Below are 26,353 nucleotides of genomic sequence, written 5' to 3'. Positions count from 1 at the left end.
TCAGTTTTTTTTTTAAAACAGGAAGATCTTGGGAAAGACAAAAGAGCAAATGTGCATGGAAATTAGAGGTACAAAAACTACACAGATAACTGGGGGGAGCTTTAATTTTATTACAGAGATCAGAAGTGGGGCAAGTGTTTTTGAAAGAAGCATTTTCTTGTTTGGTATGTTCCTAACAAAAGAGGTTAGGATCTGGCTCTGGGCAATGAGATGAGTCAAGTGGATCAAGTATGAGTTTAGAAACTTTTAGGGATCAGCTATTATGGTATCATAAAGTTCAAGTTTGCCACAGAAAGTGAAAAGCAGCAACCTTGAATAAGAATATCAAATTGCAGGAGGGTGAAACAGATCTGGTTTTGTTAAATTAAGTTGAAGACTGACAGATAAGACTAAATGGAACAGTGGCTGAGCTTTGAAGAGAGAGTTAGAGTTACATTCCCCACAAAAGGGAAAAGCATAGCCAGAGCTCCAATGAGGACAGCGATAAAGAGTAATAAAACGACCAAATAATTAACGTCAGGTTTATAATACCTGTAAAGAAAGCAGGCTGAATACAAATAGTTTAGACGGGAAGTGGAAAAAGAAAATCAGAGTGGCAATGAGACAGCCTGAAAAAGCTTGCAGATGACACAAAAATTGATGTAGTTGTGGATAGTGAGGAGGGATATCAAAGATGCAGCAGAATATAGATCAGCTGAAAAGTTGTGTGAGGAAATGGCAGATGAAGTTTAATCTGGACAAGTATAAGGTGATGCATTTTGGGAGGTCAAATGCAAGAGGAAAGTGTACTACAAATGGCAGAATCCTCAAGAGTGTTGATATACAAAGGAATCTTTGGTTCAAGCTCATAGATCCTTGGAAAATGGCAAGATGAGTAGATAAGGTGGTAATAAAGTCACATAGCATGTTTGCCTTCAACGGTCGGAGGACTGTGTATAAAAGTCGGCAAGTCATGTTGCAACCGTATAAAACTTTGGTCAGACTACATTTTGAATACTGTGCACAATTCTGGTCACCACTATAGGAAGGATGTGGAGATTTTGGACAGGATGCAGAAGAGGTTTACCAAGATGTTGCCTAGATTGGAATGTATTGAAACTTGGATTGTTTTAACTGGAGCATCTCTTTTCAAGGGTGAAAATGTCAAATATGAGGGTGAGACGGTGAGACAGTTTTTCTTAAAAAAAAAGTGGGTAGTAAGTACCTGGAACACACTGTCAAGAGAAGTGGTAAAAGCAGATACATTAGTAAAGTTTAAGAGGTATTCGCACAGAACATCGGGTGATACGGTGGTTCAGTGGTTAGCTCTGCTGCCTCAGGGACCCAGATTCAATTCCACCTTTGAGCAAGTTTGTGTGGAGTTTGCACATTCTCCCGGGGTTTGCCTGGGTTTCCGCTCAGTGCTCCAGTTTCCTCCCACAGTCCAAAGATGTGCAAATTGGTGGATTAGCCATCCTAAATTACCTAGAGTGTCCAGGGATTTGCAGACTAGGTGAGTTAGCCATGGGAAATGCAGGGATAGATTATGGGAGGGTAGATTCCTGGTGGAATGCTCTTCAGAAGGTCAGTGTGGACTCAAAGGGCCAATTCACCTGCCTCCACACTGTAGGGATTCTATGAACAGGCCGAGAATAGAATAATACTGACCACGAGCAGGCAGATAAGAATAGTTTAGAATAGCATCATGATTGGTACAGACACAGTGGACCAAAGGGCTTATTCCTGTGCTTAACGTTCAATGTTCGAATTCAAATAGGAATCCCAAAGTTTTTTTTAACAACCTCAAAACAGTATAATGGTAGTTGGAGGAGGAATTCTGCTAAACTGGGACAAAAAGAGATCATGCAAAGGAGAACTGAAAATGCCTGATATACTAAGTATCTACTTTGCATCCATCTTTACCAGATGGCCAAGTTGTAAATGAAAAAGAAGGTAGTTGAGACATTACATGGGCTCGAGATTCATGAAGAGGAAGGAGGTGGAGGTCTGGCTGCATTTAAAGCTGCTACGTCACCAGGACCAGATGAAATTAATCAAAGAATGCTATCGGAAATATAGGTGGTATTTTCCATAATCTTTCAATCTTCCTTAGACACACGATTAGATTAGATTAGATTACAGTGTGGAAACAGGCCCTTCGGCCCAACAAGTCCACACCGACCCGCCAAAGCGAAACCCACCCATACCCCTACATTTACCCTTACCTAACACTACGGGCAATTTAGTATGGCCAATTCACCTAACCTGCACATCTTTGGACTGTGGGAGGAAACCGGAGCACCCGGAGGAAACCCACGCAGACACGGGGAGAACGTGCAAACTCCACACAGTCAGTCGCCTGAGTCGGGAATTGAACCCGGGTCTCTGGCGCTGCGAGGCAGCAGTGCTAACCACTGTGCCACCGTGCCGCCCACCAAGTGGTGCTAGAGGACTGAAGAGTTATAAGCTTTCCTCCCTTGTTCAAAATAAGTTAAGAATAAACCCAGCATCTATCCAGTTTAACTACAGCAACTGGACAATTTTTCAGAGATGATACCCGGACAAGTGTACATTAGTTGAAAATGTTTAAATTAAATTTCTTTGATAAGGTAATAAAGATGATTTATGGGGATAACGTGGTTAAGTTCCACATAAATATTCTTGTCTATCAAGTTTATGGAATAGAAGAGACAGGGTAGCATGCATATGAAGTTGGGACACTGAACAGTAGTGGTAAGTGTTGTTTTCTGGAATGTGAGGAACTCAAAACACTAACCATGATCTCTGCAATGTTCAATTTAAACTTTGACTTTATAAATCAAATATAATTACTTGCTGCAATTTGTACAGAAGGCATTAGGAATCATACTTAATTTTAGTCAGCAATGCTCAGTCTTGATCAGTTCCATAATTATCTGTATTATCTCGTCATCTGAAATGAAAAATAGCAATCCTTCAACAAATTGTTTTGTTTTTGTTATATATCCTTATTAAAATACATTTTGAAATAGCTAAAACAAGTTAACGCTTAAAATCATATTCCTGAATACTGCAAATATTCAAAATGACACCTTGGTCATCTGGTCATTCAATTGTTGTTTGCCAGAACATAATACACAATATGTTTCTTTTATTAGTCACATTAAGAAGGTTACCTCACAATACAATGGGATCTTCGATTCAGATGGGTCAATGGGCAGATGGAGTTTAATTTAGATAAGTGCAAGCTACTGTATTTTGGCAGGATGGATCAGGGCAGGACTTACACACTTAATGGTAAGGTCTTAGGAAATGTTGTTAAACAAAGAGTCCTTGGAGTGCAGGTTCATAGTTCCTTGAGAGTGGAGTCGCAGGTAGATAGGATAGTGAAGAATGTGTCTGTATACTTGCCTATATTGGTCAATGCGTTAATGATAGGAGTCGGGAGGACATGTTACAGCTACACAACATATTTGTGAGACCACTTTTCGAATACAGTAGCTCCTCGACTTACGAACTTAATCCGTTCCGGGACCCAGTTCGCGAACTGAATCAATTTTTCCCATTGTTCGGATAGCCTAAGAATGCTTGGACGGCTGTTCACAGCGCACACGCCAAAGACGAACTGAATGATTTCATGCGGGGCCCGAGAGCTTTCGCATTCAACAAGCGTGTAGCAAAGCAGAACAATGAAACCACATGGTCACACACGGGCTTTTTGCATTCGTACATTCGTTCGTACCTTGAATTTCGTTCGTATGTTGAAGCAAAATTTTACGTACAATCCTGTTCGTGGACCGATTTGTACGTGAACGGGGTCATTCATATGTCGAGGTGCTACTGTACTGCATGCAATTCTGGTCTCCCTACTATAGGAAAGATGTTGTGAAACTTGCAATGGTTCAGAAAAGATTTACAAGGATGTTGCCAGGGTTGGAGGGTTTGAGCTATAGGGAGAGGCTGACAAGGCTAGGACTATTTTCCTTGAAGCATCACAGGCTGAAAGGTGACTTTATAGAGATTTACAAAATCATGAGGGGCATGGATAGGGTGAATAGACATGGTATTTTCCTTGGAGTGAGGGAGTATAAAAACTATAGAGCATAGGTTTAAGGTGAGAGGGGAAATATTTAAAAGGGATCTGAGGGGCAACCTTTTCATGCAGATGGTGGTGTGTGTATGGAATGAGGTGCCAAGGGAAGTGGTACAATTACAAAATTTAAAAGGCAGCTGGATGGGTATATGAGTAGGAAGGGTTGACAGGGTTGATATGGGCCAAATATTGGAAAATAGGACTAAATTTATTTCTGATAACTGGTTGGGTTGGACGAGTTGGACCAAAGGCTCTGCTTCCATGCTGTACATCCTGAAGACTCTATATTTATGTGTTTGTAATGATTCCCAGCTAATGCCCCCCTTCCCCACCTTGGATGACATATCAGTACTTCTCTATCTTGAGCATTTCTTGGTTGAAACACTAAGTAAAAGGCACAGAATGTACTCTGGATGCAGGACTTCAATAACCATCACCAAGTGTAGCTTAGGAGCATAATATTGATCAAGACCTAAATAACATTATATCAAAAAGTAATGAAGACTTGTCCTCCAGAACTAGATGTGCTGCTAGCCAAGCTGTTTCATTACAGCTGTAACATTTGCATTTCATCAATAATTGGCAAAAATTGCCAAGAAATGTCCTACAAATAAAAGGAGAAAACCAACCTGACCAATTACTGTCCCATCAGTTCTATTCTCAATTGCCAGCAAAATGACAAAAGGGGTCAACAACAATGGTATCCACTGGCACTTGCAAAGGAATAACCTGCTCTCTAGCATTCAAGTTTGGGTTCCAAGGCTCCTTGGTTCTGATCTTACTGCAGCCTTGGTCCAAACGTGAACAAGAGAAGGGAGACTGATGATTGCACAAGATTTAGCACCATTTGTGACTCCTCTGATATTGAAGCAGGCCCTGCCAATGTGTACAAAGTCCATGTGTACATCTGGGTTTCAGCTAATAAATGACAAGTAGCATTCACACCATAACACAGTGTTGGGTAATGACCATTTCTGACAAAAGAGAATCTACTACGGTCCCTTAATGATTAATGGCATTAGGATCACTAAATTCCTCAGGGCTTACTATTCATGAGAAAATGAACAGGAGTAGCCCTCATAGCTACAACAGGAGATCAGAGTCCAGGAACTCTATGGCAAATAATTCACCTCCTGTCTCTGCAATGCTTGTCCACTTATTATAATGCACAAGTCAGAAGTGTGATGGAATACTTCACATATGTCTGGATGAGTGCAGCTCCAACAACTTGCCTTGGAGAGGAAGGATCCACTGGTTGTGGTCCATGTAGGTACTAACAATTTGGGAGAAATAGGAAAGAGGTTATACAAACAGAGTATGATGAAGTGGGTACTAAATTAAAAAGCACAATGTTAAAGATGATCATATTTGGATTATTTCCTGAACCTCGTGGGAATTGCTACGGGATACATAGAGAGTTAGAGAAATGGAAATGTGGCTCAAAAACTGACATAGGAGAACTGCATTCAAGTTAGCGGGCTATTGGCACCAGTACTTAGGAAAGTGATATTATTAGCTAACTAACAAACAGGAAATCAAGATCATTGGGTTGTTTTCAAGTTGAAAAATTGTATATATTGAAATGCCAAAGCAAGTTAGGCAGCATCCGTGGCAAAACAGTAAGCTAAAGTTTCAAATTTAAATGACTCTTCATCAAAGCAGCTCTGATGAAGTCATCTAGACTCAAAGCATTAGCTTAGCTCTCTTTCCACAAATGCTGCCTGACCCACTGTGATTTCCAGCATTTTTGCTTTTGGTTTGGATTCTAGTTGAAAATGTGTTGCTGGAAAAACGCAGGTCAGGCAGCATCCAGGGAACAGGAGAATCGACTTTTCGGGCATAAGCCCTTCTTCCTGAAGAAGGGCTTATGCGCGAAACGTCGATTTTCCTGTTCCCTGGATGCTGCCTGACCTGCTGCGCTTTTTCAGCAACACATTTTCAGCTCTGATCTCCAGCATCTGCAGACCTCACTTTCTCCTCCGTTTGGATTCTAGTGTCAAAAAGGTAGTCCCTTTTTTTCCTAAAAGCTGTTCCTTGACTCAAGGATACTATGTCCTTAATTTTTTTCAAGAGGGGCAATAAACCAGGCTGGGATCCGATCAGTCTGGCTTGGTACAGAGATGAAAAGGATTTTGAGAGGCCTTTTGTTTATATAGACTTCAGGCCAAGGGTCATATTTTACAGGTGACTTGTATAATGAAAGGGGAGTGGTCAGCTCTTGAGCTGAGCAGTTCAGTCCGGCACTGGTGAGGAGTACAACAGTAAGCTGTGTGGAATATCTCTCACTCTCACTCTCCTTCTGCCCTTCAACTTCAACCTGTAAACATGTGTTCCATTAATACTGCGTTCTAAAGGGAGTTTGCTTATTGGGACTGCTGTGTATGTGTGCAACAGCATAATTAAGTCTAGTTTGGATAAACTGAGTTCTGTAGGGGTTTTTTATTCTGTTCTTAGTGTTTCATCGTGTAATTTTGTCAATACATTTTTTGTCTGTTTTAAACCTGGTAGTCAACCTCACTAACTTAATCCGGGTAATTTTCACTCTACACTTAGTGAAACAAATTGCAAAGTTATGGTCTAGGCTGCCTGCTTAAGAATGTTTTGAGTGGCCTGGCCTAGTCCATAGCACCAGCATCTTCAGTAATTTGCTCCGACATTATTAAACAGAAGGCGACTATAGAATATTGCAGCATAGAAAGACCAGGATGATTTACATATTGTATCGAAAAAATAGGATGCATGTACCTATTTCAGAAAGGCAAAAGAGAACATTGGACTCAATTGCAAGAGGAATGTAATAGAAAAGTAGTTAAATCTTATTTCAGCAGGCCCTGTTGAAAACACACCCAGGAATATTGTATGACATTTTGGTCTCCATATTTAAGGAGATACATTTATACTTCAGAAAAGATTCATAGGTTGATTCCTGGGCTGAAGAGGTTTGCTTATGAGTAAAGGTTGTGATGGTTTAGTCTACATTAAATGGAATTCAGAAGAATGAGAAGCGGTCTATTGAAATGCACAAGAGGGAGCTTAGAAGGGCAGATGCTGACAGGATGCTTCCCAACATGGGTAAAATCTTGAACAAGGAGGAAAAGTTTAAAAATGAAGAGCTGGATTTTATTTTCTATAGAGAGCACATTGCCCCACACTGACCAAAAAAAACTGATTAAGTTAAGTCAGTCTCAGCAGCACGTCATCATCATGCCAGTCTCCAAAGTTTTAAAAAAAGCACTGAAGTCAACAAAGCAACTGACCACATATTTTTGTTGCCTGCTGCATTTATTTATCATAGAGACATACAGCATTGAAACACAGCCTTCGGTCCAACCCGTCCATGCTGACCAGATATCCCAACAAAATATAGCACCTAGCCCATATCCCTCCAAACCCTTCCTATTCATATACCGATCCAAATGCCTCTTAAATGTTGTAATTGTACCAGTCTCCACCACATTCTCTGGTAGCTCATTCCATACACATACTACCCACTGCGTGAAAAAGTTGCCCCTTAGGTCTCTTATATGTCTTTCCCTTCTCACCCTAAACCTATGCCCTCTAGTTCTGGACTTCCCCACCCCAGGGAAAAGACTTTGTCCATTTATCCTATACATGCCCCTCATGATTCTGTAAAACTCTATAAGGTCACCCCTCAGCCTCCAACGCTCCAGGGAAAACAGCTCCAGCTTGTTCAGCCTCTCCCTATAGCTCAAATCCTCCAACCCTGGCAACATCCTTGTAAATCTTTTCTGAATCCTTTCCAAGTCTCACAACATCTTTCCGATAGGAAGACCAGAATTGCATGCAATATTCCAACAGTGGTCTAACCAATGCCCTGCACAGCCGCAACATGACTTCCCAACTCCTGTACTCAATACTCTGACCAAGGAAAGCATACCAAACACCTTCTTCACTATCCTATCTACCTGCGACTCCACTTTCAAGGAGCTATGAACCTGCATTCCAAGGTCTCTTTGTTCAGCAACACTTCCTCGAACCTTACCATTAAGTCCTGCTTAGATATGCTTTCCCAAAATGCAGCACTTCGCATTTATCTAATTTAAACTTCATCTGCCACTTCTCACCCCATTGGCCCACCTGATCAAGATCATGTTGTAATCTGAGGTAACCTTTTTTTGCTGTCTACTACACGTCTAACTTTGGTGTCATCTGCAAACTTACTAACTATATCTTTTATGCTCACATCCAAATCATTTATATAAATGACAAAAAGTAGTGGACCCAGCACCGATCCTTGTGGCACTCCACTGGTCACAGGCCTCCAGTCTGAAAATCAACCCTCCACCACCATCCTCTGTTCTGTATCCAAATGGCTAGTTCTTCCTATATTCCGTGAGATCTAACCTTGCTCACCAGTCTCCCATGGGGAACCTGGGAGTCAGTTGAGATCCAGTTTGTGAATCTTTTACACTAGCAATAACAAGCAGGAACAAGGGTGATAGCTAAGGCTTTCCATTGGGACCATTATTGAAAGCACCACCTGTTCTGCGGCTGGGGAAGGGGGCAACACCTTAATGATTTTAACTCATCTTTTATCTTTGTTGAATTTTCAATAAAAAATAAAAACATGATTGATAGCAGGGGGCCTTCACAATTTTAGTTGCTACTGACTTCCTGTTCAGAGCAGCAGCATTTGGTACATGACATTCTAGCTTACAGTGTGATTAGATGCAGAGCATTTCCTTTGAATTCATAATTAGCTCCTTTCCTACAGGACAAGCAGTAATTGGCTTTCCAACATTTGATTGATCAAATAGATAGTGGATGCAAGAACAAGCAAATCACTGATTCAGTTTCTGATCCATCTCTGTCACCCCATTGAAACATCCAGTTGAAGGAGTTTCCCATTTCAGAAAAAGATGAAGAGGAATTTCTTATCTGAAGGTTGTTTGATCTTTGGAATTCCCTTCTGCGAGGAACAGTGGTTGTTATGTCACTGAATGTGTTCAAGGCTGAGTTGGATGGATTTTTGATTTACAAGGATGTCAAGAATAATGAAGCTATGGTGACAAGCAGGAAAGTGGAGTTAAGGTCATACACAGATCACCCATGATCTCATTAAATAGCACAGCAGGCTCTGGGCTTACAGGGCAGAATAGCTTACTCCTGCTTCCAATTCTTATGATCTTGCACCATTCTTTGAACTCTCTCATCTGATTAACTCTATACCAATTTGAATGTGGATCAGGTAGCTATAAAAGATTAATATCCTGAATACTCTTGAAGTCTGCTTCTTATTTAAACCACAGCATCTCAAACCTCAACTGATATGTCACTGGGTTCTATGGACTGGAACAAATGGATCCTCTCCCTTCATTCAAAAGCCAGGATTTGAGACAGACGCAAGGGTCCAACAAACTGACTGAGAAAACAAATGCAAGCCTCCCACTGCTGGCCCTGGAAGAAACAGAATTGTACATTGTTCAGGCAATTTGTTACCTGCAGTCATGGCTTCTGCACCTTTGAGGTAGGATTTCTCACCTCAAAAAGCTGTGCTTCTCGAATGTTGGTCTCTTGACCACTCACCAATTTTAATCATCTCACCACTGGTGGCCATGTCTTCAGTTGCCTAGGTCTCAAGTTCTGAAATACTCTCCCCACACTTCTCTGCCTCCATTTCATTTGTCATCTTTAACATGATTCTTAGAGCATACCTGGTTTTGATCTTCTGACCTAATATATCCTTATTTAGCTCAGTATCAAACTTGGTTTGATGATTCTCCTTTGCACCCTCTTCCCCCTTACATATGTCATTATATTAAATACATTACATAAAAATTCAGGCTGTCATTGAGTGAAACTCATAACTTTCTAACAAACAGCATTATGGTAACATTCCTCACATGGACCAAGGTTGTAGGAGGCAGTGGCACAAGGTAGTAGCACATTACCTTCACAAGGCAACTAGAGAATATACTGCTATACTTAGCCTCACTCATTCAGTGAACTAATTATTTTTAAAAAGTACCCTCTGAAAGGGAACAAGTGTTAATCCCAGATGGGCACCATTATAACCGTCTGCAGTTCTTATGAGTTTCAGACACTTTTGATATGCAAAGCTTCAAATCATTAAGTTGTTTCTTAAACAAAACAAAAATATGGAGGATGCCAGAAATCTAAACAAGAAGCAAAAAATTCTGAAAGTGCTCACCAGGTCTGGCAGCATCTATGGAGACATACAATTAGTTAACATTTAAGATTGGTCACTTTGTTTGAAATGCAATGGGTTTTAAGCAAGCAAAATGAGGAGAGACAAATGACATTTGACTTTTCTTAGAATAGTGAACTGTAGTGTCTGTCTCGCAGTAGAAATTAAAAGTGGATGAGTCAACATGACTTTGAGAAGGGTCAGTTTATAAGCATTCTACCAGTGTCTACATTCCCAACTGCTCAGGAAAGAAGAGCATTCTTTTTTTTCATTCATTCAAGGGATGTGGGCTTTGCTGGCTGGCCAGTGTTTATTGCCCATTCCCAGTTGCCCTTGAGAAGGTGGTGGTGAGCTGCCTTCTTGAAGTCCACCTGTTGTGGGTTAACCTACAATGCCATTTGGGAGGGAATTCTAGGATTTTGACTCAGTAACAGTAACAGTGATAGAATTCCAAATCAGGATGGTGAGTGGCTTGGTGGGAAACTTGCAGGTGGTGGTGTTCCCATGTATCTGCTGCCCCTGTCCTTCTAGATGAAAGTAGCCATGGAATTGGAAAGTGCTATCTAAGGATCTTCGGTGAATTTCTGCATTGCATTTTGTAGAATCATACATTGCTACTACTGAGTGTCAAAGGTAGAGGGAGTGAATGCTTGTGGATAAGGTGACAATCAAGCAGCTGCTTTGTCCTGGATGGTTTAAAGCTTTAAGTGTTGTTGGAGCTGCACCCATCCAGAATTTAGGGAGTATCCCTTCACACTCCAAACTTATGCCTTGGAGATGTTGGCCAGGCTTTGCAGAGTCATGAGATGAGTTATTCACTTCAATATTTCGAGCTGCTGACCTGCTCGTCGCCACTGTTCAAGTGGTGAGTCCAGTTGAGTTTCCGGTCAATGATAACGCCAAGGATATTGATAATGAATGGTTCAGTAATGGTAACAATGTTCACATATTCACATCAATATATTCAAATTGTGCACATATGTATTCACATCAGAAATAATCAACATTCAGCCTCCCCACACACTCACCACACATACATACAATAATGGGCCTAGAGTGTGGTGCTGGAAAATCACAGGTCAGGCAGCATCCAAGGAGCAGGAATATCGACATTTCAGGCATAAGGCCTTTATCAGGAATAAGGCTTGTGGTGGTGGGAGTGGGGGGGGAACTGAGAGATAAATGGGAGGGGGTGGGGAGGTAGCTGGGAATGTGATAGGTAGTTGAAGGTGGGGGTGAAGATAATAGGTCAGAGAGGAGGGTGAAGCGGATAGGTGGGAAGGAAGATTGACAGATCAAGAAGGCAGTGCCAAGTTGGAGGCTTGAGACCAGGATAAGGTGGGGGGAGCACCCCCCGGCCCACAAGCCTCATTCCTGGATGAAGGGCTTATTGCCTGAAACATCGATTCTCCTGCTTCTCAGATGTACCTGACCCGCTGTGCTTTACCAGCACCACAACTCACGACTCTGATCTCCAGAATCTGCAGTCCTCATTTTCTACAAATATATAATTATGTCTGATCTGCAAAAATAGGATTCACAACTGAAACAAAGCTGTAATATATGTACTGAAATTACCTTCAATTGATATTTTTGGATCTTCAAGTTTCTTTAGTAGAACAGATTCAATCAAGGATCTCAGCTCCTTAAAAATGATTCCTGTTCTGACAGGAGCCTACAAAAATTAATTATTTGTAAATATAAAGTAGCACCGAAAATTCTATTTCATTCAAAATAGAGTAACTACAAAGGTTTGAATTTGGTCTCCGTCTATAATGATCAACCAGGTTTTGTTATAATCTTATATTTCACTCTTACCCTATCAGCCCCACAACACATTAATCCCCATGGAATTGCACAGGGAAATCAAGATCACACATAATAGTCTGGTCAACAAAGGTTAGAGGGTGGAGCACATTAAACTTCAGCTGTGATTCAGGGGAAAGAAAAGGGGAGAGGCAAAAAAAGGGAGAGATTTGGGGGTAGGGGAGGGTACTGAAGAGGGGAATGGTGCAAGAGGGAAAGAAGATAGGGGCAAGAGAAGGTGAAGTTACACAAACAGGGAGAAGAAGCAAAGGTATCTAGAAAAATGTGGAGAAGTGCACCAAAATGTGGAATGATCAAATGGCAAATTCAATATGGTTACAGATCAGACACTTTATTTTAGTTGAAGGAATAAGTGGTTTGCTTACTCCTTGGAAATTTAGGATTTAAAAGGATTGGAGAAACAAAGTGATCTGGAAAAACACAACCATCATTCACTAGAAGTAGCAACACAAAGTTGGTACAGACTTGAAGAGACGATATAAAGCATTTGAATCCATGTCCAGACGAATGCACTGCAGATATGGGGAAAAGATCTTGATTATCCAGTACAGTCGGTTTTGCTATAACGTGGTAGTGCCGTCCTCATACAACTCAGTGTTATAAGAAAATCGCATAATAGCAGCACCATTTAAAATAATGGGCCAGAATCGGGTTATAACCACTACACATTTTTAAAGTTTGCACTTTAGAAATAGTATCCCCAATTAGTCAATCGTGTTATAGTGAACTTGCATTAATGAAATGCATATTATAGCAGAACGACCTGTACTCCAAGTGAGGTCCACAGTTCAGATTTTCACATAACTAAAAGGATTGAGAAAATGAAACTTTCAAAGTTGATTGAACAGGTTGGTCTGTTTTTCTCCGTCAAAGAGATTATAGACTTTAGAATCATCTGCATGGATAGGAAGGTACCAAATGTAAAACAGGATTCAGGGGTTGGGGATTGGGGGTGGGGGATAATAGATTAGCACTGATGCATGAAAGGTTAATGGACAGCAAACAGAGTAAGGATGAATACATTCAGATACTTTCAGATTGTCAGGATGTAATCATTGTCCATAGTTAGAATCTCCACAGTCTGCACTGACATTCCAAAACAGCATCCTACCCAGACCATCTCCATCTCTATTGCTCAGCATATTTTATTTTTACAATGACTAATTCACAGTCTGCACATCCCTGGGCATTATGAGACAATTTAGCATGGCCAATCTACATAACCTACACATCTTTGAACTGAGAGAGGAAACCCTCACAAACATGAGGAAAACATGCAAACTCCACACAGATGGTCACCCAAGGCTGGAATTGAACTTGGGTCTCTGGTGCTGTGAGGCAACAGTGCTAACCACTGAGCCACTATGCCACATCTTTGAGTTAATCTGCAAGTATAGCAAGAAAAATGGCACTTTAGTCTTTGGCCTGGATTGTTTTAATAAATGGTCTTGCTATAAAAGTACTTTGGGCATTGGCAAAAACACAGTGAGTGTACAATATCCTATTTATTAAAAGAGGTGAGACTTTTTTTTATTATTAATTGGCCGTGGGCATTGCTGGCCAGGCCAGTATTTAGTATCCATTTAGTAAATGCCCAGAGGGCAGTTAGGCATCAACCATATTGCTCCGGGTCTGCAGTCATACATAAGCAAGACCAAGTAAGGACTGCAGTTTCGTTCCTTAAATAACATTAGTGAACTGGAGCAATATTTTCCTCAACAACTAACAATCGTTTCAGGGTTATCATTATTGAATTCAAATTCCATGATGTGTAGTGTGATTTGAACAGCTTAACAGCACAGATGTTGACAGATTGTTTCCCTTTACTCGTCATGATCTTAGGATAAGGGGTTCACTATTTTTGACAGAGATCAGGGGATTTTTTTTTGTTCAGGGAATTTTAAATCCTGAGAATTTTCTAGAGGGCTATTGATGCTCATTTAATGTAGAAATTCAGTCATGATCTTGTTGATTGGTGGGGCAAGCTCAAGAACAGCTGTGTGGCGTACACTTGCTCCCAGCTCGTGTTCCTATGTTCTGGTAGAATGTCGTAAAAGCATGAAAGGGTTTAATAGAGTGGATGCAGAGAAATGGTTGCCACTTTTGGGTGAGTCCAGACAAGGGGTTATCAATATGACAATCATAAACATTATCAAACCATGAGCTTGTGGTAAAAATCTGCAGCACTTGCTGCAAAGCTTTTAAGAGGGCTGCAGTTTAAAAACAAAAGTCAGGAAGATAGCCATGAGGGAATGTGCGAACACAACATTTTTCTTTAGAACGTAAACTGGAAAAAATGGAAGGTTGCTCACTGCAGTGTTGCATTAAGAACATACAAGGGGTGTTTCCTTTTTTTTGCAACTTAGAAAGTCAAAAGAGGTAACATGTGTTCACTTATTGGTTTCACGAGATCATGTAACTTTTGGAGATGCTAGATATAATACTTGAGATACTGACAAGAAAAGTTACAAACTGATGTTTTTGGTGAAAAGCTCCCTAACAACAATCTTTTGGATTTTTATGTTGCACTTTGTTATAGACCTGGGAGTATAATTTCATTTGGATCTTCAGAAATAAAATAGAATAAAATAAAATAGAATAGAATAGAATAGAATAGAAATAACAAAAAAGTAAATGCAGTGGAAGGCTTTATAAGTTGCCATATCACAGTGCCTGTATCAATGACAGAAGCCATAGATAAGAAGAAAAAAGTAAAAATTAAGACAGCGTTTATCTCCGATCAATTTCAGTTCAGGAAAAATTGATTACATGGAGTATGAATAGAAGAAATTTGAACTCAAGTAAATACCTAGATCCAACTGACCGGCTACTGACATAAGGACCTTTTTGCAGTCAATAACATTTTGAGAGGGCTCAAGCTTGGGGGGGGGGGGGGGGGGGGGGCTGCATATAACAAATGGTACACAAAACAGACAATTTGCTTTGAATTTAGCAGAATTTGTTAAATAAGTGTTATTACCTGGAAATGTATCCAGCCATCAACTGAAAGTAATCTTTCACGGTGCATCACCTCTATAGCACCACCAAACAGCAACACTGGAAAAGGTGAAGTCAGGGTTGTCTCTTGCACATATATCCTTCCATATTTCACCTAATTTGAAGAAAAAGGAATTGATCCATCACATCATTAAAACATCATGGTCAACGAGAGAATGTCCCTTTTAAAATTTAAAAGTCATACAGTTCGGTAGATAGAAATTATTTCAGTTGGTTCAGGAATCTAGGGTGGAAGGATAATCTAAACCATTAGAGTCAAACTTTTCAGGAGTGAAATTAGGAAAGAACTCCAAACACAGCAGCATAACCATGAGTTTGAATGAGTTGACGTTAACAACAGAAAATAAAAAAAAAATTCTCATAGATGCTACCTGATCTGTTAAAATGGAAAATAACTTGTGCTTCATTATGTGTTAGATCATAGCATCATACAGCATGGAAGCAGGCCATTCCGTCAATCAAGTCGATACCGATCCTCCAAACAGCAACCCTGCAAGACTCAACCCCAACACCTTATCCATGTAACCCTGCATTTCCCTTGGCTAATCCACTTGGCTTGCACATCCATGGACACTATGGTTAATTTAGAATGGCCAAGCCACCTAACTAGCAAATGTTTGGACTGTGATAAGAAACCAGAATACCCATAGGAATCCCACGCTAACATGGACCAAATGTGCAAATTCCACACAGTCACCGGTGGCTGGAATCAAACACAGATCTTTGGCACTGTGAGGCAGCAACGAATAACCACTGAGCCACCATCCCACCCGATATTCAAGCGAAGATCTAAGTGTCTATGAGACAGTGGAAATGTAAGTTGGGAATAAGTTGGGTGGTAGAATTTTGGAAAATGCTTATTTAGATGGTGATTGATGCTAGGTGGACCATTAATTTTAACTCTTGAGATTGTATACATAATAATACATAAACAGCATCCTGACCATGTAGCTTTGGGAAAGAAATCCATTAAGTCAAGGCTAATGATGAAGCAAAGAAAAAGTAAACAAGAACGTAGGGAAGTTAACAAGTTCCACAATACACTTCAAAGAGGTCTCATTTTCATGGCTCTTACTGTCATACTACATGCTATCATAGAGTCATACAGCACAGAAACAGACCCTTCCGTCCAACCAATCCATGTCAAACATAATCACAAACTAAACAAGTCCAACCTGTCTGCTCCTGACCCATATCCCTCCAAACCTTTCCTATTCACATACTTATCCCAAAAGTCTTTTAAACATTTTATTTGTACCAACATCCACAACTTCCTCAGAAATCTCATTCCTCATGCAAGGAAGAAAGAACATTACAGCACAGGAACAAGCCCTTCAGCCCTCCAAGCCTGCGCTAATCCAGATCCTCCATCTAAACCTGCCACCAATCTTCTAAGGATCTGCATCCCCTCTGCTCCCTGCCCATTCATATATCGGTCTAGATACATCTTAAATGATATTATCGTTCCCACTGCTACCACCCTGTGAGAAACATTCTGCCCTTCTTGTATTTTTTAAACCTTTCTCCTCTCACCTTAGAATTGTGCCCCCTAGTTTTGAAATCCCATTAATGCTGTAAGACCATAAGACATAGGAATGGAAGCAAAACCATTCGGCCCATCGAGTCCACTCTGCCATTTAATCATGGCTGATTGGTGTTTCAATTCCACTTATCCTCTCTCTCCCTGTAGCTGTTAATTTCTTGAGAGATCAAGAATTTATCAATCTTTGCCTTGAAGACATACCCACCTCCACTGTGCTCCTTAGCAATGAATTCCACAGGCCCACCAGTCTGGCTGAAGAAATGTCGCCTCATTTCCTATCTATACCCATTATGATTTTGTAAGTTTCTATAAGGTCACTTCTGAACCGCCTACGTTCTATTGAAAAGAGTCCCACCCTATCCAGTCTTTCTTTATAACTCAAACCATCCATACCCAGTAACATCCTGGTAAATGTCTTCCATATCCCCTCCAACTTGATAATATCTTTCTGATAAGAGGGTAACCATAACTGGACACAGTATTCCAGAAGAGGCTTCATCAATGTCCTGTACAACTGCAACATGACTTCCCAACTCCTATACTCAAAGGACTGAGCAATGAAGGCAAGTGGTTCATTTCACACCATTTTAACCATCTTGTTTATGTGATGCAAACTTCAAAGAATTATGTACCTCTAGGTCACTCTGTTCTACAACACAATGCAAGGCCCTACAATTAACTGTATAAGCCTTACCCTTGTTTGTTGTAAAATGTAATAGTTCTCATTTCTTGTTTCTTGCTGAGCAAAGGAGAATTAGAAGTGTAATGTGAATAGGGCAAAACAGGATATTAATAAGAAGCAATAAGCCAGTAACTGCTCAAGCACAAGATTGTGATGCTGCCATTTAAGGCTTTAAGAAAAATGCACATCAATTTTTGAAAACCTGATGCTTTCATTCTTGCTCCACTTATCCACCACACATCATTATTCTTGTCACACCAGAGCAAAGAAAATTCTGCCCATCAATCTACTTTTTCAAACGAATGAGGATAACTGTCAGATGTCATTCAAAAATTTCAATTGTTTCATATACAATAATACACAATTCATTTAAACACAGTAGAAGAGGTACAAATGGAAAAACACCCTAGCTTAGAGTGTAGGGCATTGTATGTGTAACTGAAACCATTTGTATTTCTAACTTAAGCTTCCTCCATCTTAGACACTGTTGTTGTAGAACATCTGAATCTTAATAAAACTCAAGTTATATTCTGTTTGGTTGTATTAACACATTTCAGATGAGCCCTTATTGCTAGTTATGTAATTGTGCAAAAAATAAGATTTTGTATGGTAGTGGGATTAAACCCCTTGGAACCATAAATTATTTGGAAAAGAAGGAAACATGAAATAGTAGATCGAAGAGATAAAGCAGAGATGGCCACACCTCATAAACACAATCCCGACAGAGACCTGCAATAGTTAGTCAACCTTTACAAACATGGATAGAAATAAATAGCTTTATCAATAGAAGTTACCTTCTCCTTATACAGAAGCAAACCATTTGTCTGCAGATCTCTGTTGACAGATGAAGGGTGTAATTGTGCTTTACCTTGAGCAGTTTCGACACAACAGATCACCTTGTCAGTGATATCCACTGACGGTGTGTAAATAATCTTCCCAATATTGTCATACAGTCCTGCTGTTAGTACAGCTTTCAGAAGCAGAATTTCCTTATCTGATAAACTCTTTTTTGGGTGCTCTGCCAAAGGTCCTTTGCTGCAACTTTGATGCTTAATTCCTGTGGTTCTTGATGGCACAAAACCTGCTGCCTCCATCAGCTTGATAAGTTCCTGTTTAATATCCTGCAAGCATATTTTTCAGTAAGCACATCAGGAGCTGCCATTCAAGTTAGCAATTTTAATTTAAAAATATATTTTTATTAATAAAATTGACAAACTCTAGTCCTTTAATTGCAAATCAAATTCTAAAAAGCTCAAAATTAGCATGCGTACTATAAAACATCAATATTTTTCAACATAAGGAATGTGTGTAAGCTTCAACATTTAGGAAGATACCAAATAGCAACACGAAAGCCTTGACTGAAAAGCACAATAATGGGATGTTTAATGCAAGAAAAATATACAAACCTCCATTGTTATAAGTGTAGTCCGACTCAGAAAGTGTTTCTTACAGTAAGCCATTTCAGCACGATAGCCATCTGATCGCACATTCTTCCATCTTGACATGCAAACACAAATTTAAATTTAGACACGATACCAGCAATGAAAAATATTTAATATATGTACTTACAACTCCAAAATCTATCCTTTGTATGCTCACATAATAATGACAGTTCACTGACTAAATACTTGTAACATTTGTGCTGCAACATTAGGTCAGTTTCTTCACATTGCAGATGCAGTTACATTAAGTGGAATCTTGTTTGCTAGAGCTTGTGGAAGTGGGCCTGATGAGCAGGAGATACTTTTGTTCAGAGATGGATAAGGATTCCTTGCATGATGACATTCTTATCAGCTCATGATATGTGCATGCATGCACATCTACAACACTGATATCTACCCGACAACGTGAAACCTGTTCATAAAAAGCAGGACAAATTCAATTTGGCAAATTGCAACCTCATCAGTTCACTCTCCATCATCAGGAGAGTAATGGAAGGCATCATCAACAGCAGCATTTGCTGAGCAATAACCTGCTCCATGACACTCAGTTTAGGTTCCGCCAGGGTCACTCAGCTCCTGGCCTCATGACAGCCTTGGTTCTAGTGTGGACAAAATGGCTGAAATCCAGAGGTGAGGTGAGTGTGACTGCCTTCGACATCAGGCTACATTTGGCCAAGTGTGCAAAACGAGTCCATGAGAATTAGCGGGGAAAATCTCTGCTGATTGTAATCATATCAGAGTCTTCTTTTGTAGTAGATGCGACTGTTAGAGGTCAGCCATCTCAACTCCAGGACAGCTCTGCAGGAGTTCCATCACTTAAGTGCTGAGCAACGACCATCATGAACAAGAGTTTCCAACCATTGCTCCTTATCTTTCAATGGGATTACCATAGCTGAATTCTCCATGATCAACATCCTGGGGATTACTCTTGACCAGAAATTGAACTGGACTATCCACTTACATACAGTAGCTATGAGAGGAAGTCAGAGGTTATGAACTGGGTAACTCGTCTCCTGTTTTCCCAATATCTATCCACAAGCTACATGGCATAAGTCAGGAATGTAACATAAAACGTCTCACTTACCTGTATGAGTGCAGCTCCAACAACACTCACGAAGCTTGACACCATCCAGGACAAGCAGCCTGCTTGATTAGCATCGCATTCACAAACAAACAGTCACTCTCTCCACTACAGGTGCTCAGCAGAAGTCAGTCACCATCCTGACTTGGAAATATGTTTCTATATTTTTCATGTCCCCAGGTCAAGTTCCTGGAACCCCACCTTGAACAATATCACTACACTAAATGGACTGCACTGGTTTAAGATGTCAGCTCATCTTCACCTTCTCAAGGAACAATCGAGATGTGCAATAAATACTAGCCCAACCAATTATGTCATCATCCAAGGAATTTGTTAAAAAGCCAAATTTTACAGGCAGATAGATAGGATGGTTGTATCTAAAACAACCTTCTGGGCTCCAACTTTCAGACACCATTTTTGAGAGGCACCCAGACAAAACCTAACTTTCTACAACCCAGAACTCTCACTCAGCATCTGCTCATTATCCTCACTCATCATGGAGATGTCAGAAACCAACAAAAACAAAACCATTCTTTAGCAATACCTCCCTAGAGGTTCTCATGAAGGTTGTCCAGGAGAAAAGGAAAGTTCTCTTTCCTAGTATCAGAGGCTATCCCTATTGACAAAAAGGCAGCTTGGTCAGAAGTAGCTGCAGAGGTCAAGAGACGGCTCAAGAGAACCTGGTTTCATTGCTGCAAATGATGACTGGTCTGCCCAGGTATGTACCATTGTCCACTCGATATGTTATGCCTCTTTGAGCAGAAGTTAGCATTTTAAATTTACCACTGCAGAGGACTGTACACTTAATATTGAGTGCCATGTAACTTCATCAGATGCATCATTTGCTATCAATATCTGTCAATTGCAACAATCAATGCAACACCACTTGCATCACAGTGGGTATTCTCTCTCACAAATGACAGGGTTCACATTTCAAAAATAAAAAGGAGCAACACTCGGCAGCTCATATACTATCAGGTCACTGACCTTTCTTCACAACTGGGAGAACGTACACACATGTGAGCTTTTCACTAAGGTCTGCATGAGACAAAAATACAGGAATAAAACCACAAGAGACAGACTTTGGGATAAACAGCTCATATGTATGCAAGGAACACACATCACAATGCTTTTTTGGTTTTTCTCAACCGTAAATTTTTGACAACACCTTTCATTCGGAACCTTTTAATGTCTAACTTCTCCCATGCCACATGCTACTTACTAGGATTATATATAGACAATTACAGCCCTGGGGATTTAGCACCAATGCAGGTGCTATGCTAATGCATGCATTTTAATGCCCTTTATGCATACCGCTTTCTGGGGAAGAACCTGCACAATAAGCACAAACGTGCCCAGGTAGAAGAGAGAGAATATAAGGCAGAATTCTCCCTATCCCATTGAGGAGAATGCTGCTGAACTGGAAGGAGATAAGGAATGTGATGATAGGAAGACTGAATATCTATAGCCAGCCAACAATCTGTTGCATCCAGCTTCACATCAAAGCACCAATGTCTTAATGAAACCTTGGATAAGGATGGAGGCTAGCAACATGAACAAATGTTTGTGCTTTTCTAGGGAGTATCCAGATCACATTCCCAAGACAGGTCAAAACAAAAGTCCAGCTATGTCTTCATCTCCTTAAATCTCACCTCTTTCTCCTCAGAGGTGAGAGTCAAGGAGCTGGTAGAGGTGGGACTGGGAAATGTAAGGAATATCAGAGGGGGCACTATCAAGGTCTTCCTCACCACCCTCCCACAGGAACAGATTCATTTACCTTAGGATGATCTATTGACAGTAGGCTTGGTGAACAAATCATGGACACATGCTGATAGCTGCAGGAGTAAGAAACTGCAGAAGTCTCAAGGAGATTCAAAGAACTGCTACAGAACAAGTTCTTGCTGAGCCTAATAAAGTACAATCTCTCTTATCAACGTCAGCAAAATGAAGGAGCTGGTCACTGATTTCAGCAGAGTGCCGAGTTCAGCATCAATGGTGCCGAGGTGGAGATGGTCAACAGCATCAAATTCTTGGGAATGATGATCACCAACAATCTGTCCTGGTCCACTCACATCAACGCGACAGTCAAGAAAGCATAACAATTGCTCTACTTCCTCAGGAGGCTAAGGAAATTCAGCATGTGCACAAGGACTATTACTAACTTACATAGATGCACCATAGAAAGCATAGACTCCATCCACCCTTCCCACTGCATCAGGAAAGCAACCTACATAATCAAAGACCCATCTCACCCCCCCAGTTATAGTCTCTTTCACCCTCTTCCATCAGACAAAGTTACAAAAGTTTGAATACACATACACACATTCACCAGCTTCTTCTCCGTTGTTATCAGACTTTTGATCAGATCTCTCAAATGTTAATTCTGATCTCTCTCTCTCTCTGCATCTTCTCCACAGCTGTAACACTCTATTCTACACTCTGTTCTGCTACCCTGATGCACTCTGCATGATAAGATCTGCCTGCATAGAATGCAAAACAATACTTTTCACTGTATCATGACATGTGACAAAAATAATTCAATCCAGATGGGACTCTGGTCTGGCCATTAGGGAACTGATGGACAGGTAAGCAGAGGAACATTTGGCAAAGGTGCTAGAGATCACAAGTAGACAGGAGTAAAGTGTAGAGTTAATCTGCGCAGGTTCTGTGAGCACAAGGCTTCCTCCATGGAATAAGTGGTTGCTACAATGCACAACTGGTAGCTGAGAATAGTCAGTATCCTCCAGATCTGCACAGTGACATTCACTCCATTGCTTGAGCCATGGATGCATTTATTCACTGGCAAGTCAAGATGGAGTCAAGGGACCTTAAGCTGCCTCGCTGTGTCCCATTCCTTTAAGACATGAGGGATATACCTTTGTGCACCAACAGGGAGGAGAATCAGACAGGAACTCAGATCGTCATCTCAGGACACTTTAGAGGCACCCAGCCATGTCACCTCCCTTCTACCATGTACATAAATGCTTCCATCAGGTCAAAGTGAGCAAGCACCTGCATCTGAGCAGATGGGCCAGAGCCCTCTAGGTCCTGGATCATTAAAGGACATCCTCCAAAGTCATCTGGGACAAGGCACTGAAGGAGTCAACATTCTGCTTCAAGTTCAGCTGCAGTTGCCAGAATAGCATTCAGATGTAGTGGTAGGATAAGAAAGATTAATAACAGTGAAGTCACTCGGGTTTACAAGCATCAACCATCTCTGCAAACTGACATCACACAAATATAGCACTTTGTATGACAGTGCTGAGTCATTTTTGATCTATTCAGGTTTCTGACAATTTATGTTTCACTGGTCACACTTACTTACACATCATGTGGCGCAGTGCAAAGAGTGCTGAAGTTGTCATGTTATGCTGCCCCTTGAGAGACACTCAATCTCTGGAAAGCAGGAACTTAGGTACAGAGTCCTAGAGATGTACAGCACTGAAACAGAGATTTTGGCCCAATTCATCTATGCTGACCAGATATCCGAAATAAATAAAGTTCAATTTTCCAGCATTTTGCCCATATCCCTCTTAACCCTTCCTACTCATATACCCATCCAGTTGCCTTTGTAATTGTATCAGCCACCCACTTCCTCTGGCAGCTCATCCCATAAATGCACCACCTTTTGTCCCTTAAGTTCCTTTTAAATCTTTCCCCTCTCACTTTAAACCTATGCCCTCTAGTTTTTGTTCTTCCCCATCCCAAGGAAAAGGCTATTCACCCTATCCAAGCCCCTCATGATTTTATAAGCCTCTAAATATACTCACCTGGATGTAGGTTTGCTCGCTGAGCTAGAAGATTCATTTTTAGACTTTTCGTCACCATACTAGGTAACATCTTCAGTGAGCCTCTGGACAAAGCATTGCTGATGATTCCTGCTTTCTATTTGTAAGTTTGGGTTTGAGTTGATGTCATTTCCTATGGTGATGTCATTTCCTGTTCTTTTTCTCAGGGTGTGGTAAATCAATGTGTTTGTTGATAGATTTCCATTTGGAATGCCAAGCTTCTAGGACTTCTTGTGCATGTCTCTGTTTGGCGTGTCCTAAGATGGATATGTTGTCCCAGTCAAAGTGGTGTCCTTCCTCATCTGTGTGGAAGGATGCTAGCGAGAGAGTGTCATATTGTTTTATGGCTAGTTGATGTTCATGTATCCTGGTGGCTAGTTTTCTGCCTGTTTGTCCAATGTAGTGTTTGTTACAGTCCTTGCACGGTATTTTGTAAATGACATTAATTTTGCTTGTTATCTGTATAGCATCTGTGGGCTACCATGATGCCAAGGGATCTGAGTAGTCTGGCAGTCATTTCTGAGATGTCTTTGATGTAGGGGAGAGTGGCTAGGGTTTCTGGATGGGTTTTGTCTGCTTGTTTGGATTTGTTGTTGAGAAATCGGCAGACTGTGTTCAAATGTGTTGCTGGAAAAGTGCACCAGGTCAGGCAGCATCCAAGGAACAGTAGAATCGACGTTTCGGGCATAAGCCCTTCTTCAGGAATGGCTTCCTCCTGTGTTCATTGGGTCCCCATTCTTTTTGAATACACTGTATAGGTGATTTTCCTCTGCTCTGTGTAGTTCCAGGAACTATTCAAAAAGAACGGGTACCCAATGAACACAGTCCGCCGATTTCTCAGCAATAAACACAAACAAGCAGACAAAATGCATCCAGAAACCCTAGCCACTCTCCCCTACATTAAAGACATCTCAGAAATGACTGCCAGACTACTCAGACCCCTTAGCATCATGGTAGTCAACAGACCCTATACAGACAACAAGCAAAATTAATGTCATTTACAAAATACCATGCAAGGACTGTAACAAACACTACATTGGACAAACAAGCAGAAAACTAGCCACCAGGATATATGAACATCAACGAGCCACAAAACGACATGATCTTCTCTCACTAGTATCCTTACATACAGATGAAGAAGGACACCATTACAACTGGACAACACATTCATCCTAGGACAAGCCAAACAGAGACGTGCACGAGAATTCCTAAAAGCGTGGCATTTCAACCGGAACTCTGCCAACAAACACATTGTGTTGGACCCCATTTACCACCCCCTGAGAAAAGGAGCAGGAAGTGGCATCACCAACCCAAAGAAACCCAAAAATATAAATAGAAAGCAGGAATCATCAGCAGTGCTTTGTCCAGAGGCTCACTGAAGATGTTACCTAGTATGGTGATGAAACGTCTGAAAATGAATCTTCCAGCTCAGTGAGCAAACCTACATCAAGAACCTTAACCTGAGCTACAAATCTTCTCAAAACTAGCTAAATATAGTCACCCTTAAGCTAGGTATGTGGTATTTGAATTGAATTAGTAAATTTAACCCTTCTATATCACTGTATTCAATGAATGCCCCTGGCAAACTGAGCTTTGAGTCATACGAGTCCCATCGCCTGCATAACATCATATTGATGATATTCTCCCTGGAGCTTCAGAAGCTGAGGGGTGACCTCCTCATGCACTGCTATCACCATCATTGGCGAATGTTATGTATCCTTCTTCAAAAATTAACCGAATTGCAGGACATTCTTCAACTGTTGGTATTAGGAGTTAACAAAGCATTTTTTTGCAGGAGAATCCCTCGTGGCCTTGTGGAGTGCGCACATCATTGTATTTTTCAGCTTCTGCTTGGATTAGTTGTGTCTCCAGGTACAGGAGCGTAAACAAATCTTGGACTCTTTCCATTTGTAATGTATTTTCTCTGCAAGGCTTTTTTTTTGAGGTGATTTAGGGCAGAGAAGGCAAACAGGTTTTATGCTTTCCAACATTGCTCCTGTAAATGTTATTCCAGTGGAATAGAATGCTAATGAGTATGCATGGCATGCTAATAAAAGCAAAATAGATCATGACTTAACTGAAAGGTTCAAGAATTTAAAGTTCAAAAAATGTTAATTTGTTTTCAGGAAACTGAATTTAGCATCATGCCCAAATTAGTTTCACTACCCACCTTTCTAAGAGCTTGGGGGGTCCCCAGAAGTTTCCACCTAGTGACAGGAATTACATTACAGGCATCTACTGCACGCACCACCATAAGTAAATAACAGGGCAGGCAAACCATGGTAGAGTAAGTGAAGAGAATGCTATTGAGAAATTAGTGGTAATGGCAGGAACTGCAATTGCTTTGCTAGGTTCTTAATCCAGATGCATACCAATAAATACGTCAGCACCAACATTTCATAATGAAGTAACTCATGACTCAAATCTTCCAATCTGGGTCAAAATCTTTTTCTCTGACCAGGATCAGATTAAAAATCTCAGTTTCATGTGATATTTTCAAGTCAGAAGTCACACGACACCAGATTATAGTCCAACAATTTATTTGAAATTGCAAGCTTTTGGAGTGCTGCCCCTTCGTCTGGTGAAGTTACTGTAACCTTGTGTCGTGTGACGTTTGACTTTGTCCATCCAAATCCAACACCAGCACGTCCACATCATGGCCTCACAAACAAGATCACAGGAAATTTTTATGGAAGCCATGACCTTTTTTCTTTGCAGCATTATTTGCCATTTTCCAGTAAATAAACGAAGT

At 40.7% G+C, this 26,353-nt stretch overlaps 1 protein-coding gene across 1 annotated transcript in view; it reads right to left on the bottom strand.

Moving 5' to 3' along the window:
- Window positions 1-26,353, bottom strand: part of dhx29 (DEAH (Asp-Glu-Ala-His) box polypeptide 29) — a 127,735-nt gene that overhangs the window by 7,279 nt on the left and 94,103 nt on the right. The window contains exons 23-27 of the mRNA XM_043688629.2: window positions 18,697-18,787; window positions 18,085-18,411; window positions 15,028-15,159; window positions 11,799-11,895; window positions 2,849-2,911 (exon numbers count right to left, since the gene is read on the bottom strand). Of these exons, the coding sequence (XP_043544564.2) occupies window positions 2,859-2,911; window positions 11,799-11,895; window positions 15,028-15,159; window positions 18,085-18,411; window positions 18,697-18,787 (700 nt within the window). The 3' untranslated portion in view covers window positions 2,849-2,858. The remainder of the gene's footprint in view (window positions 1-2,848; window positions 2,912-11,798; window positions 11,896-15,027; window positions 15,160-18,084; window positions 18,412-18,696; window positions 18,788-26,353) is intronic.

Source organism: Chiloscyllium plagiosum, unplaced genomic scaffold (genome assembly GCF_037043375.1).
Source record: "Chiloscyllium plagiosum isolate Xiang-an unplaced genomic scaffold, Cpla_swu_hap1 HiC_scaffold_1, whole genome shotgun sequence".
NCBI classification, from domain to species: domain Eukaryota; kingdom Metazoa; phylum Chordata; class Chondrichthyes; order Orectolobiformes; family Hemiscylliidae; genus Chiloscyllium; species Chiloscyllium plagiosum.
The sequence above is the reverse complement of the archived record's forward strand: the minus strand, read 5'-3'. Positions and strand labels throughout refer to the sequence as shown.